This window comes from Tiliqua scincoides, chromosome 7 (assembly GCF_035046505.1).
Source record: "Tiliqua scincoides isolate rTilSci1 chromosome 7, rTilSci1.hap2, whole genome shotgun sequence".
Lineage (NCBI taxonomy): Eukaryota > Metazoa > Chordata > Lepidosauria > Squamata > Scincidae > Tiliqua > Tiliqua scincoides.
Window position 1 is genome coordinate 15,261,161 of NC_089827.1, and position 20,645 is coordinate 15,281,805.

Here is a 20,645-nt window from a genome sequence, read left to right on the forward strand (position 1 = left end):
ACTAGACTTTCCATCCTAGAATCAGAAACCAGAGATGCCTTGCTATAAGAATAAAACTAAGGCTGCAATCCTGCACACACATTCCTGGGAGTAAATTCCATTTAACTCATTGGGGCTTCTGAGTAAACATGCATAGGATTCTGCTGTAAGGAAAGGATTGTCTTCATAACCCATGACAATCATGGGCTTAACGAAATGTAAATTGTGATGAAAGCATGCAAATAAATGAAACCTTATCACTTATGCAGTCAAAGGGCATATACAATGCCCTGAACATTCTTCCTGCACACATTGTCGCTTATTTCAATGGAGCTCAAATGGGAGGTGTGCCCATTTATATCGCATCTGTATTACAGAATTGTTTTTCAAACCAAAAGATAATCAATCTGCATGTATACCAAAAAAATGGAAAAAGATGCATGGTTATGTAAACAGTTGAATTCATTTTGGCTGATTTTTTAAAAAGTGTATCAACTTCCTTCTGCTTCAGTTTCAGCATCAATGTACGTGTCATATGCTAGTATTATATTAGAAGGTAATGAACTGAAGGTAATCATTCTGTGTGAACAGGATCACTTATTTTCTTTTGAAGTTAAAAGAAAGGGGTTTGTCCAAATTAATGGAATATTAGGAAAAAGTGAGATATTTCACTTAAACATTATGGAAAGACACCTAGAAAAATGGAAAGTATATTGAATTAAAGATTATTCTTTAAAAAAGAAAGTGTGTGTGTGTGTAACCTATTTTGCTTGTAGTGTATTTCCATGGTTTTTTTAAAAAAAATATATGTATTTCTTATAGGGAGAGTTTGTGTCATGTCTGCTGTCTTTGTTACGGCAAATGACAGATAGGCATTATCAGCAGCTTCTTGATAGATTCAACACAAGGGATGAGCTAAGAGTAAGTACCTTTGATTCCTGTAAATTTTCCCTGCTGCTTTTCCACCCACAAGTTCATGATTTTTCACTTAAATGATCATTGATTTGCACATGTGAGCCACAGTTCAGAGCAAGTTAAACACACTCATTTATTTCATTGAGAATTGAGCATGCTGTAACTTGCTTGGGATATGTCCTCAGCATTGCTGGAGATTTGCTCATTTGTGCTACAAGCTTCTTTGTGCTTGAGGGTCCACGTGGTAACACACTGGGGTGGATTGTGGAAGATCCAGGTTCCAATCCTTACTTGACCATAAAACAATATGAAACTGAGTTAAATTATTTTTTTTTAAAGGACACTTTTGTTATATTGAAAATTATTATAGGGGTAATAAATACTAAAACATAGATTTATGGAAATACAGAGCCAAAAGTATAAAACAATACATTTTATCTGTACTTAAATATTTTCCCAGTGTAGGAAACAGGCTAATTAGAACAATATAGCTTTGGTTGTTTTTTTTGTTTTTTTGCAGTCCATTTCTCATCTCATGCACTTCAATTTGAGCACCTTTCTAATAGCACAGTTGGATGGAAATTTCCTCCGCCCCCAAAGAATGTCACTGAGTCTTGCTTATTATCACAGATGAATCAATATGGTGAGCTTCAGCGATAGGCTGACAATTGTGCATAGACATGTACCTCCTAGATCAGGCTTTAATTTGCCATTCAAGCAATCCTATAGATCATAGATGATGGTCACTAAAAGCCTGGAAGTGCACCAGGAGTGGATATTATCTGGACAGCTTCAAGTATAAGAGCCACAGACTTCACCAGTCCAAAAACTGATTTCATTATGTCCATTATGATGCCATGATTCTATTACAGGGTATAATGATATTGGCTTTTGGCCTCTGGGAATCTGTATATTGTGATGTCATTCTTTCTGTGCCTGACATTTCCAGTCTTAGAAGGAGGTGTTCACATAGTAGATGTCTTTCTAACCCTGGTCCAAGGGTCAGCTCACACAGTACAAAGTAACTGTTCCCAGAAATGCTTTGCATGGACACCGGATAGATCATGCAAAGCAAGCTTTCTCTCTGGCATCAGTTCCTACAATGGTGACACTTCTGTTCTAATGTCGCTAAAGCATTACATTTTTTTGTCTTACTGTTCTGTTACCTAAATAATTTTTAAAATTTCTTTGTCTTAGGATTTCTTATTGCAGATATTTACTGTCTTCCGAATATTAATACGGCCAGAAATGTTTCCAAAAGATTGGACAGTGATGCGTTTAGTTGCTAACAAGTAAGTCTCCTAAAATAACATATGAAATAGAACTAATTTTTGAAGGGGGTGGGATAGGGAATGCTGCTAATAGGCTGCAATTCTATACATGCTTTGTAAATTCCATTGCAGACAACACAAGTCCCACTGAATGCAATGGAACTTATTCTGAGTAGAAATGCATAGGGTCGAAGTGTTAGTCTAACATGCATTTCTCTCAAATCACATCTTATTGTTTCTGTATAAATAGGTAGCATTAATTCCCTGTGACCTAAATATCTAGAATCAGGTGGTTGCAAACTTTAAGCTTAGTGGCACCATTAAAATAATAAACTGATGTTGATGTTCAGATGTTTTGGTTTCCAATGCAAAGTGAAACTTTTGACAGATTATTTCTTAACCCTATAATTTTTATGACATGTTCCTTGCTTCCTTATGGAAGCTGTTGAATTCTCAAATCTTGGAGAGAAAAGTTTGCTTTTCATCAGAACATAGCAGAAGCAATATCAGTGTACAGTTCCTTCCTATTTCTGCCCCTAACAATTGTTTGCCTATCTGATTTATAGGGAGTCACTTTGTTTGTAATGTTTGACCCTGAAACCATTAGGTTTTATTTTTATTAGCCTTCAAATAATATTTTTTGCATCATATTACAGTGATGTTTCCAAAGGATCCTGAATCATATGAATGATTGCTTGTGTTTATAAGGTCTTTTCTTTGGTTGAGTGTTGGCTACCAAAAGTGTGATGTTAGTTCATTAGCTATTGTGTGAGTCACTTAGGCGGCAATCCTAAACACATTTACTAGGGAGTATGCTACACTGAGCACATTGAGATTTACTTTTGAGTAATTACATTTAGAATGGCACAGTTATAAAGTGTATTTGTATCTAGATGCGTGTAACTTTACAGAATTCCATATTAGAATTGTATCTTGGTGTCTGCCTACAGTTGAGCTGTGTTTCATTTTCAGGGTTTACTCCTTGAGGAAGGTTTTGGGTTCTTTCTTAGGGGCTTTTACACCTCTGTTAACATGTATACAAATGGCTATCTGCTTCTTTTTCATATGTCAACCTGAAATATTTGGAATGGCTACCCTACTTCTCTTAAAACTTAAGTGAACATTTGTCATGGAATGTTTCCATGTGTCTTCCTAAGTGTAATGCTTTGTGATGAATCTATATGAATCTATATTTTCTTTGCACTATCATAACACATTGTCAGAAAGGGGACGTCTTAAGAGAAAGGCATCAGTGGGCACAGTAAGGTAGGGGTGAAGTGTCAGTGAAATGAAGCAGGATTGTGGCAAGGGGTGGCAGCAGCATAGCCACCTTGTTGCTCAGATCAGAGAGAGGATCTGGCCAGGCAGCTTTTATGTAGAACCCAGTCTTTCTTTGAGCTAGTCTCATTGTTCCAACAGACTTGTTTGCTGGTCTAACTTGTTTTTACCAATAGTTTGCGGTTTTTGCTGGAGCTTAGTGATAGTACTTAGCTTGAATCCCTACCTTAGATTATTCAGGTTCTAGGTTCAGAACCCCTTTTGTGCTTGCATTCTAATGCGCACTCAGGCTGCTATATTTTGCCAGTAGGAAAATGTGATTCCTCTTTCTTTGTAAGCTGTGCCATCAACAAAGAGTCAGCATGATTCTACATCAACAGGCAATACCAATGTCAGGGTCTGGGGGTCCCTTGAGTCAGGCCCTGTCCATGACAGGCCCTGTCATAAACTTGTGTGCACCCCACATGCACACAAAGTAATTGGAGGATGCACCTTCCTCAGTGGCAGCAGGACAGTGCAAAAGAAGCACTCAGCAACATCTAGTCATCCAAAATGGCTTCCTCAGAGGCCCTGATTCATTGGAAGCTCAATTGTAGGTGAGGAGGGTAGGAGAATATTTCAACAGTGCAAGTTGCTTGGTTGAACTACTTGAGCCACCCCTGTCTGCTGTGTGGGAGAGGCTTCAGGGGTCAGCTAATTGGGGTTCAGGGGGCATTAGCTAGTGTCCAACTTAGTTGGCAACCTTCAGTCTCGAAAGACTATGGTATCGCGCTCTGAAAGGTGGTTCTGGAACAGCGTCTAGTGTGGCTGAAAAGGCCGATTCGGGAGTGACAATCCCTTCCACACTGGGAGCAAGTGCAGTCTGTTCCTGGTCTGTCTCCCTGGCTATGGGCCTTCCTTCTTTGCCTCTTAGCCTCAGACTGTTGGCCAAGTGTCTCTTCAAACTGGGAAAGGCCATGTTGCACAGCCTGCCTCCAAGCGGGCCGCTCAGAGGCCAGGGTTTCCCACTTGTTGAGGTCCACTCCTAAGGCCTTCAGATCCCTCTTGCAGATGTCCTTGTATCGCAGCTGTGGTCTACCCATAGGGCGCTTTCCTTGCACGAGTTCTCCATAGAGGAGATCCTTTGGGATCCGGCCATCATCCATTCTCACGACATGACCGAGCCCAACATCTAATGCTGTAATCAACAGGTTTGACTCACAATTTTTGCATTCTTTTCTGACCCAGTGTAAAACTGGTTCTTTTACACCCCTTATTTTATTGTAGGGAGAGGAATGTGCAAACTATTCTGCTCTGTATTTCCGGTGAAAAGCTAATTTGGAATCTGGCAACTCTAGAAAATGCTTGCAATACCCATCCTCTTTTTTCTTTTTTTTGTTCATTACTGCTAAGATAATTTGTGTTTTGTTCCAATCTTCCTTCTAAACAAACGCAAGAAATGCTTTGGAATCAATTTCTCTCTCTTTCTCTGTGCATGCGCGTCAGTTCCAATTTAATATTTACCTCCATGTGGCATTTATATCTTTATATCTTCCCACATATTCTTCCATTTGATTTAAACTTGGGGTTGCATCCGCAGAATGCTCAGCACTGTGATTCATCCTTCATTCATTCGGCTGTGATTGATATAGTGGCTATAACTTCTTCCAGGATTACTACAAGCAAACAGAGTTTATTCATTGTGCTTAAGCAAAGTGTATTTTCTCAGCAGTTTCTGGAACTTAAAGCCAAAAAGAGTTGTTAGTACTGTCTCATAAACTTATGATGGGAAGTGCATCCTGAAGACTGTCAGATTGCCTAGTTCAGATCTGGGAGAAGAGATAAGCCATGACTTGAGTGGGGGGAAAAGAGGGCTCCTTCAAACAGTGGCTTTGGTTCAGAATGTGGGTCATAATTTGAGTTGAGATGGCATAAACTATGTTCATAAGCCTTTATACTCCTGGATTTATGATCAGTGATCTAGCAAGCAGAAAGAAGGAGGAAGCTGCCAGGCCATAAGGGAGTGCCGCAGAGTGTGAGTGTGCATGCTGAGGAAGTGACTGGTGCACATGTACACTCACAGCAGCAGATGAGGCTATTTTTGACAGGCTCTTCCTCTCTGTGTTCGCTGGACACAAAGAGGAGGAGGCTGCTGCCTCTGGATGAACCTGAAAGTGACACAAGACGTCACGAGGTTGTATTATGTCTTGTCATTGCTGCCCCAGGCACCGTGGCCCCTGGCAATGCCTCTGTTGAGTATAACTGTGAAATCTGTATTAAGAATTCTGATTCTGTATCCGAGTTCACATGTAATCAATCCTATATGCATACATTTGAGAAATTGACATGTTAAGTTCCAGTAAAAGAAATTTGGTTGTGTGAGAACAAAATATGATGGAGGGTGACTTTTCTTTTGTAAAAAAAAAAAAAATGGTGGTTTGGTTGGCAACCTTCAGTCTCGAAAGACTATGGTATCAGCCTACAGCACCCAGTATTCCCAGGTGGTCTCCCATCCAAGTACTAACTAGGCCTGACCCTGCTTAGCTTCCAAGATCAGACAAGAGTGGGCATGTGCACGGTAACAGTTGCTGCCCTATGGTGGTTTGACAAACAAAGGAAGTCATAATCAAAAGAATTATGTTAAAAAGCTTTATTATTCTTCATAAAATGATATTACAGCAGTTTATAGATATCTGTTTATTAAGATATTATGCATTTTATTATGTAACATTTATCTTGTACTCTGCAGTTGGTTTTGTTGCTTTAATGAAAAGTTTTCAAAGCAAGAAACATATGCAACACTATGTAATTTATATATCTAATTTAACCAGTATCAATGTTTAAATGTGTCACTTTTGTCTTTTTCTTTTACTAGTGTTATTATCACAACAGTGTTATACCTTTCAGATGCCCTTCGTAAAAATTTCTTAAATGAAAGCTTTGATTACAAGGTAAGTTAGTAATTGGTTTGCATTACAATCTAATATATTTGTCTGTTTCACCGTCTGTTCAAACTGTACTTCTAATGTTTAAGAGCCCAATCCTATTCTCCCCCCCACCGATGCAGCTGTGCCAAAAAGGCATATGCTGTATTGGGGGTGGGGGAGATAAAGAGGCTTTGGAGTAAGAAAACTCCTTTGTAAGCCTTCTGGTCTGCAATGGGTCTCCTTTGACCTGCACCAGAAAGAGGTGGGGGAGGCTGGTAAAAGAGGGTATAGTATCCAGCACATGCCATCACTACTGAATCCATCCCCACCTGCAGCCACCCTGCTCAGTTTTTCCCCCTGTCACACACCGCCCCCACCTCTGGCAGGCTCAGCAGGGTCCATCAGCAGGATTGAAGCACTGACATCGCTTGCTGTAAAGCCCTGCCCCTGACAGCCCAGTTCTGTATAAAATGCAATTATATCTCCTTCTTGGATTATCTGGGTCATTAGTGACATTATCACAGGGTGATCAGGAGGTTTTTGTGGGGTTGTGTGTGGAGATTGCCCTTGAGGCGGAAGATGTGTAATCCCTTCGGAATACAGATGGAAATGTCTCCCACCTAATTGTATCATGCAAGTGAGGACTGTATAAGATGCACATTAATGTGTGAGGCCTCCGACTGAAATCATTTCATTCCCATCTTGCATCCTAAATTGATAAACTCTTCAAAGTTTAAACTATTTCAGGCTAGCTAGAGATGTCAATTATGAAGTCCATTTTTTTAACTTAATTTTTTTTAGCACACATCAAGTATAGATTCATCTAGCCAAAGTTGTTTTCTTTGCTCGATTGATGTTTCCTTGAAACACTGCAATGATTGGCATTTATAATGGATATACCTTTTGATTAGATTTTTTTTACTAACATGCAACCTATGACTAATGTCATAAGATATGTCACAATAATGGACGATTGCAGAGAGAGAGGAAGCAGGGGTGGGGCTAATGGAGATTGCAGAGAGAGAGGAAGCAGGGGTGGGGCTAATGGAGGATTGCAGAGAGAGAGGAAGCAGGGGTGGGGCTAATGGAGGATTGCAGAGAGAGGGAGCAGGGAATGGGTCTAATGGACGATTGCAGAGAGAGGAAGCAGGGGTGGGGCTAATGGAGGATTGCAGAGAGAGGGAGCAGGGATGGGGCTAATGGAGGATTGCAGAGAGAGAGGAAGCAGGGGTGGGGCTAATGGAGGATTGCAGAGAGAGGGAGCAGGGATGGGGCTAATGGAGGATTGCAGAGAGAGAGGAAGCAGGGGTGGGGCTAATGGAGGATTGCAGAGAGAGGGAGCAGGGATGGGGCTAATGGATGATTGCAGAGAGAGAGGAAGCAGGGGTGGGGCTAATGGAGGATTGCAGAGAGAGGGAGCAGGGATGGGTCTAATGGATGATTGCAGAGAGAGAGGAAGCAGGGGTGGGGCTAATGGAGGATTGCAGAGAGAGAGGGAGCAGGGATGGGTCTAATGGACGATAGGCGACAGGGGTGACTGCAACAACTACCGCGGCATCTCTCTCCTTAGCGTAGTAGGAAAGCTGTTTGCCCGAGTTGCACTAAAGAGGCTCCAGGTACTTGCAGAGAGTGTCTATCCAGAATCGCAGTGCGGATTCCGAGCCATCAAGTCCACCACTGATATGGTATTCTCCCTTAGACAACTGCAGGAGAAATGCAGGGAACAACGACAGTCACTCTTTATAGCCTTCATAGATCTCACGAAGGCTTTCCACCTGGTCAGCAGGGATGGCCTCTTCACGATTCTCCCCAAGATTGGATGTCCACCCAGGCTCCTCAGCATCATCAGATCTTTCCACAAGGACATGAAAGGCACTGTTGTCTTCGATGGCTCCACATCAGACCCCTTTGACATCCGAAGCAGAGTGAAGCAGGGCTGTGTTCTTGCGCCAACCTTGTTTGGGATTTTCTTCGCTGTCCTGCTGAAGCATGCCTTTGGAACTGCAACAGAAGGCATCTATCTCCGGACGAGATCAGACGGAAAGCTCTTCAACCTCTCCAGACTGAGAACAAAGTCCAAAGTTCAGCTGAAATGTCTGCGTGACTTCCTCTTTGCCGACGATGCAGCTGTCACTACCCACTCTGCCAAAGATCTCCAGCAGCTGATGGATCGTTTTAGCAAGGCCTGCCAAGATTTTGGACTGACGATCAGCCTTAAGAAAACACAGGTCATGGTTCAGGATGTGGACTCACCTCCCTGCATTACATTCTCTGCGCATGAACTGGAGGTTGTCCATGACTTTGTGTACCTTGGCTCAACGATCTCCGATGCTCTTTCTCTCTATACCGAGCTAAACAAACGCATCAGTATTATTATTATTATTATTATTATTATTATTATTATTATTATTATTATTATTATTATTATTATTATTAACAGTATTTATATACCGCTTTTCAACTAAAAGTTCACAAAGCGGTTTACAGAGAAAAATCAAATAACTAATGGCTCCCTGTCCCAAAAGGGCTCACAATCTTAAAAGATGCAAAAACAACACCAGCAGACAGCCACTAGAAAAGACACTGCTGGGGTGAGGTGGGCCAGTAAAGCAGCTACCACGTTTTCCAGACCCACAAAGAGAGTCTGGTCCAACAAGAAGCTGACGGAACATACCAAGATCCAGTTCTACAGAGCTTGCGTCCTGAGTACACTTCTGTACTGCAGCGAGTCATAGACTCTTCGCTCACAAGAAGAGAGGAAACTGAACGCATTCCACATGCGCTGCCTCCGACGCATCCTCGGCATCACCTGGCAGGACAAAGTTCCAAACAGCACAGTCCTGGAACGAGCTGGAATCCCTAGCATGTATGCACTGCTGAAACAGAGACGCCTACGTTGGCTCGGTCATGTTGTAAGAATGGATGATGGCCAGATCCCAAAGGATCTCCTCTATGGAGAACTTGTGCAAGGAAAGCGCCCTACAGGTAGACCACAGCTGCGATACAAGGACATCTGCAAGAGGGATCTGAAGGCCTTAGGAGTGGACCTCAACAGGTGGGAAACCCTGGCCTCTGAGCGGCCTGCTTGGAGGCAGGCTGTGCAGCATGGCCTTTCCCAGTTTGAAGAGACACTTGGCCAACAGTCTGAGGCAAAGAGGCAAAGAAGGAAGGCCCATAGCCAGGGAGACAGACCAGGGACACACTACACTTGCTCCCAGTGTGGAAGGGATTGTCACGGCCTTTTCAGCCACACTAGACGCTGTGCCAGAACCACCATCCACCATCCAGAGCGCGATACCACAGTCTTTCGAGACTGAAGGTTGCCAACAACCATGTCACAATATGTTGTTAGGCAAGTGTCTCTTCAAACTGGGAGAGGCCATGCTGCACAGCCTGCCTCCAAGCGGGACACTCAGAAGCCAAGGTTTCCCATCTGTCGACGTCCATTCCTAAGGCCTTCAGATCCATCTTGCAGGTATCCTTGTACCACAGCTGTGGTCTGCCTGTAGGGCACTTTCCCTGCACTAGTTCTCCATAGAGGCGATCCTATGTCACAATAGAACTGTTACATATTTCACTACTACAACATACTCAGCTGACCAGCTTCATTGATGTTAAGAAGCATTTACCTTGGCAGCATCCAACTGTTCTCAGCTGGCAATAATATACATCATACAACACGATTCTTATAGTGTTGATCAATAAGAGTTGCCTTAACTTGGAAAATAATTAGTTGTAAGTTGTCTGCTTATTAATAGTAGCTCTGAAAAGGAAGGAAATAACCATGTCTTGTGTTTTCTTTTAGATCTGGGATTCCTATTTTTACCTTGCTGTCATTTTTATAAACCAGTTTTGTCTTCAATTAGAGATGTTCACACCTTCCAAGAAGAAAAAAGTATTAGAAAAGTAAGTACCATTGTTGGCTCCCATAATACCAGAGAACGCCTGTCATTTGTAGAAAAGATTCTGTGCAAAGCATTACTCAGGTAGTGGACTTGGTGACACAATTTCTTTATTTTTATTTTATGTCTTCGTTGCTGAGTAAAAGAGACAATTATTTTTAACAAGCAGAAAGATCTGTTGGCATCCTTTGTGACAAGCACAAAGGACAAATTACCTAAATATATTGACATCACTTAAATATGTATGGGTGACCTGTGCCGGAAAGCAACCTAAAATATTTTGGAAGTTCTAAAAACATAATTTCTAACCTCTTGAATAAATTTTGCATGGCCCATCTTATTTCCAAGTTAAGCAAAACTCATTTAAATGAAGAGTTGAGCAGGGAAACTTAGACCAGAATCTAAAGAAGGAATATAAGTCCATGGGAGTGAACTGTGGGTGCAGCTGGGCATCATTACTGCATTGATTCCCACTGTCAAAGCCCCAATGACCTTTCAAACTGAACAGCATCTTGCTTCTTTACTAGTGCAAATAGCTGAGGAGGAAACAAATATTTCCATACCTTGAGGAGGCCTCTGAGACTCCCTCTCCAACACATGATGCAATGCATACCCTATTGGCACAGTAGCACCGGCACTGGAAAATTAGATAGGATTGGGCCCTCAGTTGGCTAGAAAATGATGTTTCACATACATGTGAATACTCAAATTCCAGGGCTTGCATGCTGTACTTTTGAACAAAACAGATGTTTTTCTTGTTACAAAAATGCAAAATGCATTGTTTATTATGAAGTAAAATTAAATAATCTTTCACTTTTAAAAATATATTACAGATACGGTGATATGCGGGTGACAATGGGATGTGAAATCTTCAGCATGTGGCAAAATTTAGGTATGATTATTTTTCTTCTTACAGTCCAAATTCAAAGATACTTTAACTTTTTTTAAAGAAAGTTACAAAATTTTAACAAAGATAAATTCCTGATAATAGGAGAGTCATAAGCAGAACAGACCATGTATGGGATCTTGAAAGTCTTAGTTGTTATGGCATAATTTAATGTTTGTCTCAGAATTTCTTAATTTCGAGGTGCACTGTATTCCATTAGTATGCTGCTTTAAAGGATTTCAATACAATCAGTGATCACTCAGTTCTATGGCATATTTGTGGAGGACCGTTTTTTTTAGGTGCTATGCACAATTGATCCCTGGAGTTTACAATTCTTCCTGTTCAGGTCTCGGTCCTTCCCTTGCCCTGTCTGCAATCTACACTGTAAGAAAAGGAACAATTGTGCACTCATGTACCAAAGCCAGGCTCAGCGCAAACCTTTCCCACCTGAGGCATCCATTGCCCCTCTCACATCTCTCACAAACCACAGGTTCCCCTGGTGCACTGGTCCACCCTAACTTCCTCCTCACTTTCTTGTCTTCCCTCCAACCCTACCTCTCAATTGCTGAAGGGATTGGTGTGGGGCGCTGCCACTGCTTGCCTGTCACCTGAGGTGGCTTCCCCATCAACCTCATGGACAGGTCAACCCTGACCAAAATGGTGGTCCTTCAAAAGTATGCTTCTCCTATATGTAATTCTTAAATTTGAGGGAGGACCACAGGGAAGATCTTGTGGAGCCATAAGCTTTTATATGTTTTTGCATCAGCCTGAAAAACTTAAGGGCTGGTGGATATGAATTTCTTCCATCTGGTGATATGTCTGCTTATGGCAATCCATTTGCATGCAGTAGCTTCAGTAGGTTATGACAGGCCTTTTTTCATTTGTTTTTGGAGGTCTGCCAGAAGGCAAGGGGGAAACAATTCCATATGTATATAATGTTAAATAGAAAATGTTACTATGGGGATAATTTTCAAGTGGCTACCATGTTGTGGTTCTTTGGTATGCCTCGGCTCTGAAATTTACCAGGTTAACACAAATTAATGAAGAAGACTTAGAGCTTTGTGACTGTCACATATGGAATAAGTGACAACTTGAGATAATTAGTAATACTGCAGAAACTGATGTGTAGGCTAATATGTTAAATCTGTCCTTATTCATTTGTTTGTTCTAGGTTTGTTACTGAGACACAATATGTAATTGTATACTGTATTTTACTAGCATTACTGGTACACCTTATAAGTGCTGAATATAGATACAGGTTGGATATTACTTACCCAGACCACTTGGGACCAGAAGTGTTCTGGATTTTGGAATTTTCTGGATTTTAGAATTGACATTCAGAATACGAATTTAGAATAGATTTATAATGCAATTCTAACTTGCACTGGAACGGGCAGGCTGGCAGGCGCAAGTTTCGGGCTGTCTGATTTTTTGACCCAAAGCCACCTCAAACTGTGGCGCAAATCTGAGCAGCCCGGGGACTGCCCCAGGCTGCCCAGGAATGGGGTTAGGATTCTGCACAAGTGCCAAATCCTGGCCCTACCTGCCCCAGGGAACTCCCACCATCCGTCTTCCCCCACCCTGAAACTCCTCCCTCCCATCTCCTCCCCTCCCTCATCATGCTCTCCCAGATGCCTGTGCCAGCTGAGATCAGCCAGTGTAAACTTACTGGGCCCTGGAGCTCGCGTTGGCTTGGCAAGAGACCGTGCATGTTCGTGTGCTGGCCTGTCTACTCAGAGAGTGGTGCAAAAGTGCTTTACGGCACTTTTGTGACACTCTTCAGCTGAAAGGGCGCTTTGGATTGCACCCTTAGAATACTTGTGTAAACAAATATTCTAGAGCCAACCATTTGTTCAGTGCAATGGAGTGATAAGGCTACATGCTATAGTAGCACCATACCTGTGAGAGGCAGCAGCTTGAGCTCCTCCAGCAAAGCCCCAGTGACATCAATCAATCAATCAATCAACAGTATTTATATACCGCTTTTCAACTAAAAGTTCACAAAGCGGTTTACAGAGGAAAATCAAATAACTAAATGGCTCCCTGTCCCAAAAGGGCTCACAATCTAAAAAGATGCAAATGAATACCAGCAGACAGCCACTAGAACAGACACTGCTGGGGTGAGGTGGGCCAGTTACTCTCCCCCTGCTAAAAAAAGGAGCACCCACTTGAAAAAGTGCCTCTTACATTGTGCTTCAGCTCCTCCTCCAGCCTGCACTGTACTGAGAGAGAGAGAGAGAGACACTGTGGTTAATGCCTGCCAGCTCCTACTTTTGCTAACCTTGTCTGTTACTGGGTCTTCCCCACCCTGTAGAACAGGGGTGTCCAAACATTTTGGCAGGAGGGCCACATCATCTCTCTGACACTGTGTCGGGGGCCGGGAAATAAAGAATTAATTTAATTTAAAATTTGAATAAATTTACATTTCAAATTTGAATAAATTTACCAAAATGAATATATTAGGGATGGAACCTATATGAATGAATAAAGGTCTTGCAATAGTTCAAGGCCTATAAAAGGCCTTGCACAAAGCAAGGCCAGCCTTTCCTTTGCTGCCACTGCTACATCACAGATGTGAAACAGCAAGTAGCGGAGGGAGCCCTCAACCCACAGCTCAGGTGGAAGGTCGAACAGTCGTCCTCATGCTGAAAGCAGTTGCGTTGGGCCAGCATGGGCTCCAGCAAGTCTCTGGAGGGCCAGAGGCTCATTGGAGACTGGCGGCTCCCCGTGGGCCTGATTGGGAGCCCCCGAGGGCCACAAGTGGCCCCCGGGCCGGGGTTTGGGCACCCCTGCTGTAGAAGGAGGGAGAGTTAAGTTGTGCTGCTGCCACAGTTGCTTTAGTTGAAGAGATCAGCCAGAGGAAGAGCAGTAAAACAAAAAAGGGTCTGTGCCCAAAAGATTTTCATATTTCAGCTGGATAGTGTCCCAGCATGCATTGCACTATGCTGGCTGGCTGCTGCTGGCACACAAAACAATAAAAAAGTTTTTTTTTTAAATGTCCTTACTCAAATTCTGGTTTTTAGAATGCATCAGATTTCAGAATTCCGGATGAGGGGTGCTCAACCTGTTTCCACTCTTATAGTCTTGTTTCCTAAAACATTCTAATGATAATGTTCTTTACTCTGAAAATGATTATATCAGAGAGACTTGGAACATACACCCACAAGTGAAGTAGTTGTTAAGTCTTATGATAAAAACAAGTCATTAATGTGGGCTAAACCCATTATATATATTCTTATACTGTAACCTAAACTGTAATGAGTTATATCAGAGCAATGCATTATATGTAATGTGCCACAACCTGAGCAATGTAGACTGGAATCCATCTGTTTGTGCTATATGAAAACATCCACACAGACTGGGAGGTATTTCTTCCCGTACTGGGATAGTCTGGAAAAGTGATACAGGAACTTCACAGTATGGGGAAATTGCATGGAGAAATTGATGCTACACTAGATGCTGTGTTCACAGAGAATACTTATGGGTTATTTGATTTTCAAGTTCAGCTAGAGCAGTGATCTTCAAATCTTATTCATGCCATGATCCCTATAAATAAATAAATACAGGATGAGACTGGGAACCCACCATCAATCCCGCCACCCTTCTGGGACCTATCCACACACTCTGCCCAATCACACCCCCACTCTCCACCCCTGTAATGCCTTCCCAGCACTGTTCACTATAACTAAATATTATTGTAATATATAATATTATTATTATACTGTATTATTATTATTACTGTTAGAGAGAGCAGAAAGTGCTGCCATGAAGCCTGGCACTAGTGAAAGCTATTTTAACACAATTGCTAAGAACCTGAGAAGGATTGGGACATAATCACCTGGTTACCTGTAGGGATACACCAGATGCCTACCCCTTTACCTGGTGGCACTTTAGTTCAGTGGTCTTCAACCTCTTCTTCATTCCCATTAATTGCTGTGACCCCACAACTGAGTTTCACAACCTCTTTGGGGTCTTGATCCCAGGGTTGAAGAACACTTAGCTAGAGTGTACAGCAATGTTGCTGTTTAGTAAGTTTGGGATAGCCAATAAAGAATATTGCCAATTTAATAGAAAGATGCTAGTTTGTTCCCATTTGGAAATGTACTGGATACTGTCATAAGCTCTTCTCAGAAGGGTTGAAGGTAGTTTTTGGGGGAAAAATTTGAGAAAGCCTGTGAAGGGTTGTTCACTTTTCTCGGCCTCCACCATTTTTAGCTGATTTTTGTCCTTAGCTCTCTAGATAGAATTGCCTGTACTCTTTGGGCACAATCCTAACCCCTTATGTCGGTGCTTTCCAGCACCGACTTAGGGGTAATGCAGCTCTGAGGTAAGGGAACAAACATTCCCTTACTTTGAGGAGGCCTCCGTGAGTGACACCCAACTGCAGGATGCAGCACATGTCCCGTGGAAAATACTGGTGGAAAATACCACTATGCCAGTGGTGGAAAATACTGAAATAAGGGATTAGGATTGCGCCCTATGTTGAATAAGTCATGATGAACATGGCTAATGAAAGAGCTATTGACCAAGAGCTTTTGGTATGATCTGTAGTTTTTCATGGATTTGTGTGATAGCTGTACTGCTTTTCTTTGTCATTCTTCATTTGCAGATAGAGCTTCTAGTTTACAATATTGTATTTCTGAAGTTTATTTGATTCAGTTTGGCTTCGTTTTCATTTTAGGGGAACATAAAGTCCATTTCATCCCAGCACTGATTGGCCCTTTCTTAGAAGTGACACTGATACCACAACCTGATCTACGGAATGTAATGATACCTATTTTCCACGACATGATGGACTGGGAGCAAAGGCGCAGTGGAAACTTTAAACAGGTACTTTTTGTCAACAAGAGGACAAAAATTTTTCTTTTGCTAATGCACTATATAGGTTAACAGAAATGCCTGTTTCTAAGCCTTTTGGTTTTGTATATCATCCTTCCAGTCCAATATCCTGTCTCCAAAATTAGCCCATTAAAATACTACAGAGAGACAGCATGGTTTTTATAGGCAGATTTTGAAACAATCTACTTTCTTTGCCTTTTGCTGAGCTTCTGATGGTATAAAATTTTTATCAGTGGTTAGTGCATGAAGATATAGGTCCTAGTGACCTTCTCTTGAAGAAGGCTACTGATATTCCACTCCTTTCTGAGGAAAAAAATGGAAGAATATGGGAGTGGAAGAGTTGATTGAACCCAAAGGCAAAGAGCAGACAATACTATGATGATACCAGAGAGTTGAAGTGGAACCTGGCAAACAACAAATGCCTGGAAGTCTTACAGTTAAAGTAACATGAAGATGGCAAAGAAATGAACTTGACTGGATGAAAGAGTAGTGAAAATTAACTGGTAGGAAAAAAAGTCTTTTTGCAGAAGAACATATTGAGGGGAGAAATTTTAAGAGGCTGCTTCAGGCGCAGAACAAAATGGTAGGTGTAATGAGAGCCAGAGGGAGAGATGGAAGCAGATGGTAAATGAGCTTTAACAGAGAGACAATGGCAAGAAAGGAAATGAGGGAGGACCTGCAGTTCGGGTGGAGAAGGCAAGAGTCTTAAATTCAATGGGGTAGGATACACTTAATCATAGGAAATTGTGTTACACTAAGGGCACAATCCTAACCAACTTTCCATCACTGGCATAGCTGTGCCAGTGGGGCATGTGCTGCATCCTGCAGTTGGGGTGCAGTCATGGAGGCCCCCTAAGGTAAGGCAATGTTTGTTCCCTTACCTTGGAGTTGCATTGCCCTTATGTCAGTGCTGGAAAGTGGGTTAGGATTGCTGTCTAAGACAGATAATTGGTCCTTCTAGCCCAGTACTGTCTGCTCGGAAAGCAGTTTTCCAGGGTGACAAAGCCTTTTACAGTCTTGGTACCTACGTTCTTTATTTGGAGATGCCAGGAATTGAACCTGGGACCTTCTGCATGCAAACCATGCATTCTGCCACTGAGCTGTAGTTCCTTCCTTTAAGCAAGGAATCTATACAAAGAAGGTAGGTATGATCATCATGATATGAAAGCCCCCCAGTATGCTTTTTATCTTTTAAAAAGTAAATTTTTAAAAAATTGCATGGGTCATTGCAACTAATATTACATAAGAACATAAGAACAGCCCCACTGGATCAGGCCATAGGCCCATCTAGTCCAGCTTCCTGTATCTCACAGTGGCCCACCAAATGCCCCAGGGAGCACACCAGATAACAAGAGACCTCATTCTGGTGCCCTCCCTTGCATCTGGCATTCTGACATAGCCCATTTCTAAAATCAGGAGGTTGCGCATACACATCATGGCCTGTACCCCGTAATGGATTTTTCCTCCAGAAACTTTTCCAATCCCCTTTTAAAGGTGTCCAGGCCAGTCGCCATCACCACATCCTGTGGCAAGGAGTTCCACAGACCAACCACACGCTGAGTAAAAAAATATTTTCTCTTGTCTGTTCTAACTCTTCCAACACTCAATTTTAGTGGATGTCCCCTGGTTCTGGTGTTATGTGAGAGTGTAAAGAGCATCTCCCTATCCACTCTGTCCATCCCCTACATAATTTTGTATGTCTCAATCATGTCCCCCCTCAGGCATCTCTTTTCTAGACTGAAGAGGCCCAGACGCCGTAGCCTTTCCTCATAAGGAAGGTGCCCCAGCCCCGTAATCATCTTAGTCGCTCTCTTTTGCACCTTTTCCATTTCCACTATGTCTTTTTGAGATGCGGCGACCAGAACTGGACACAATACTCCAGGCGTGGCCTTACCATAGATTTGTACAATGGCATTATAATATTAGCCGTTTTGTTCTCAATACCTTTCCTAATGATCCCAAGCATAGAATTGGCCTAGGTGACCATGCTTGACCAAGCATGACCAAGCATAGGTGATCAAGCATAGATGACCATGGCATGCAATCACACTCCAGACAAGTTGAAATACTTGTGCAATAATCCTGCAACACTAAAACTAGCTTGGGAGAAAACGCCGAGTTTCCTGTACACCATAAAATTAGCAAGTACACCTATATTGTTTGAAATGATAACGTGGCAAGACCCTGTTACAGGAAACTCTCCTGAAACACACTGAGCAACCTCCTGTTCAACTTTCAAGGACTGATACAGCTTCAGTGAATCTGTTACCTTACAAATGTTACCTTACAAATGTTCCCGTACTTTGAAGAGGCCTAACCGACTGCCCCTCTCACTACAGGATGCATCACACACTCTGTTGACACAGCTGCTTTGGTGCTGAAAGTTGGATAGGATTGGGCTCTAAGAATGACTGTGCTGTAGAAAGCTGCCTTTTACTGAGTCAGACCATTGGTCCTCCTAACTCAGTATTATCTTCACTGACCACCAGCTGCTCTCCATTGTTTCAGACAGGAATCTTTTCTGAACCTTGGGCCTTCTGCATGCAAACTATATGTTCTGCCCTTAAGCAATGGCCCCATCCTCAGCAATGCTGGTAGAAACATAGCAATGAACACAAGGTTTTGCCATGTTTGTTTGTTATCATGTTTAATGCAGTGTTCCCAACCTGGGGGTACTGACCACCTCCCAGGGAAGGTGTGTTTTCTTTTGAGATACTACCCTCTTCAGGAGCGTAGCAACCTGACCAAGGATCCAGAGGTGGTGGTAGTATAGCACTTCCACATTTCTCCACAGCAGCTGCCACCAAATGTACATAAGTTAAAAAGGGGTTTTTTTTTACTCCTTTGCATTTAGCGGTGGTGGCAGCAAAACCCAGAAGTGCCATACTAACAGAACCTATGGGTCCCTGGTCAGGTTGCTACCCTTCTTAAGGAGTGGTGCCCAATCAAAGGTTGGGAACCACTGCTTTAATGAATAAACAGGGTTTGCAAGGCGGACCCTTAGGACTTGCCAATTCCTGTCACAATCCAAGGCTTTTTTTGTGACTTAAGCATTCTTAGAGGTGCCAAGTAAGGAAGTACTAAGTGTGCCATCTGCTATTGCAGTTTGTATTCTGCTACTTAATGTTGCGTCAAACCATTTCTCTATGTTCCCTTTCCTGCTGCTTCCAATGAAGCACAGAAGAGCCATTTGAATTAGTGAGGAGAAATCTCAATGTAACAGGAGTGGAGTTTGCAGAAATTTCTGGAAAAAAAATAAAAGCATGTAAGTAGAGCAAGGAATGCCATATAAGTAGGTTACTATCGACTATTGGTTGCTTTATGAGAGCTAAGTAGAGAAACGGTTTTCATAGTTCAAACATTTTGATTTCTGTCTGCATTGTTCATTTTCATTAAAAGTACCAGCTGTCATTCAGTCTAATAACTCTACAGCAAGCTTTTTTCTTGTTTTTCATTTGTTGATTGTCTTTATTACAGAACAGATGACCATTTTCCATTGCAATATTAACCACCACAGATCCACCTTGCTATGTTTTCTTGATTTAAAAAAGCATAGCCCCAAGTGTGTGTTAGCAATGAACATTAGCTATCAAACTCATATTACCTAATTGCTCTTGTTTGCTGGAATGAAATTAAGCGCATCTCTCACATGTCAAAACTCTTGTCTGAAGCATGATATGTTTTAGTATTGGACCTCCAAGCAGCATTGAGAAATACAGGTTATCATAACGCTATTCTAGAGTATGGATAACTTCATTCAGCTCTGATTGGCACACCAGTCAGTTGCACACATTTCTTGGTTCAGTAAGACCTGGCCTTTGTTACCCACGCTATAATTACATAGGGTTGACTACTGTAATAGCTCTACATGGGGCTGCCCATGAAGAGCATTTGGTACAAAACACAGTAGTCAGATAGTTAACTGGGTACAAGGATTGTGACCATGTCCTGCCCTTGTTATATCATTTACATCAAACTTGTTTCATACAGTGGGCCAAATAGCATGAGGGCTAGGAGTGATGTCATTAAGCATGTGGTTATCAGAAATAAGTACTTTTTTGGCTTTGGAATTTCAATGACAGAAGATAAAATTTGCAAAGCTTGATAATATTTTCAAGATATGAGAGACCCAATTATCACATGTGCCACCCTTTTAGTAGTGTCACTTGAGCACAGCTCACCAGCTGAGAGCAGCTGATGGTGGTGGTGGGAGAGCCCAACTGTCACACAGGCTGGATAAAGAGCTTCCACGGGCTGCATCAGGCCTGTGGGCCTTATCTTTGACACCCCTGATCTACATTGTCTGTGGATGCACTTCAGGGCCCATTTCAAGATGTTGGTTGTTACCTTTACAGCCATGTGGCTTAGGGCCTAGGTGTGTGAACAATGATGTGTCTGTTTGTTCCCTGTGGTCATCTGGAGAGGCTCTCCTACATATGCCATTATTTGAAAAAGCTTGATTGATCATCATGTATAGAGGGGCTTGTTGGTTGTGGTACCCAGTTTAATGACACTCCCTGCTGGACAATAAATTTTGTCTCCTACTTTGGCCATCTTTTGTTAGGGGTACTAAAACATTCCTTTTCTGTCAGGCATTTGGGCTGCCCTAACTGTGTTCCACTCTTCATTTTTGATGCTATTTCTGGTGTTCTGCTGTTTTTGTTTTAAA

General features: G+C 42.2%; 1 protein-coding gene across 2 annotated transcripts in view; it reads left to right on the forward strand.

Annotated features, from left to right (window-relative positions):
• DOCK4 (dedicator of cytokinesis 4) overlaps nucleotides 1-20,645 on the forward strand; it is a 282,880-nt gene that overhangs the window by 198,691 nt on the left and 63,544 nt on the right. For both annotated transcript variants that reach the window (XM_066633137.1, XM_066633138.1), the window contains exons 26-31: nucleotides 802-900; nucleotides 2,092-2,186; nucleotides 6,298-6,373; nucleotides 10,155-10,255; nucleotides 11,085-11,143; nucleotides 15,819-15,967. In XM_066633137.1, coding sequence (XP_066489234.1) covers nucleotides 802-900; nucleotides 2,092-2,186; nucleotides 6,298-6,373; nucleotides 10,155-10,255; nucleotides 11,085-11,143; nucleotides 15,819-15,967 — 579 coding nt within the window. The remainder of the gene's footprint in view (nucleotides 1-801; nucleotides 901-2,091; nucleotides 2,187-6,297; nucleotides 6,374-10,154; nucleotides 10,256-11,084; nucleotides 11,144-15,818; nucleotides 15,968-20,645) is intronic.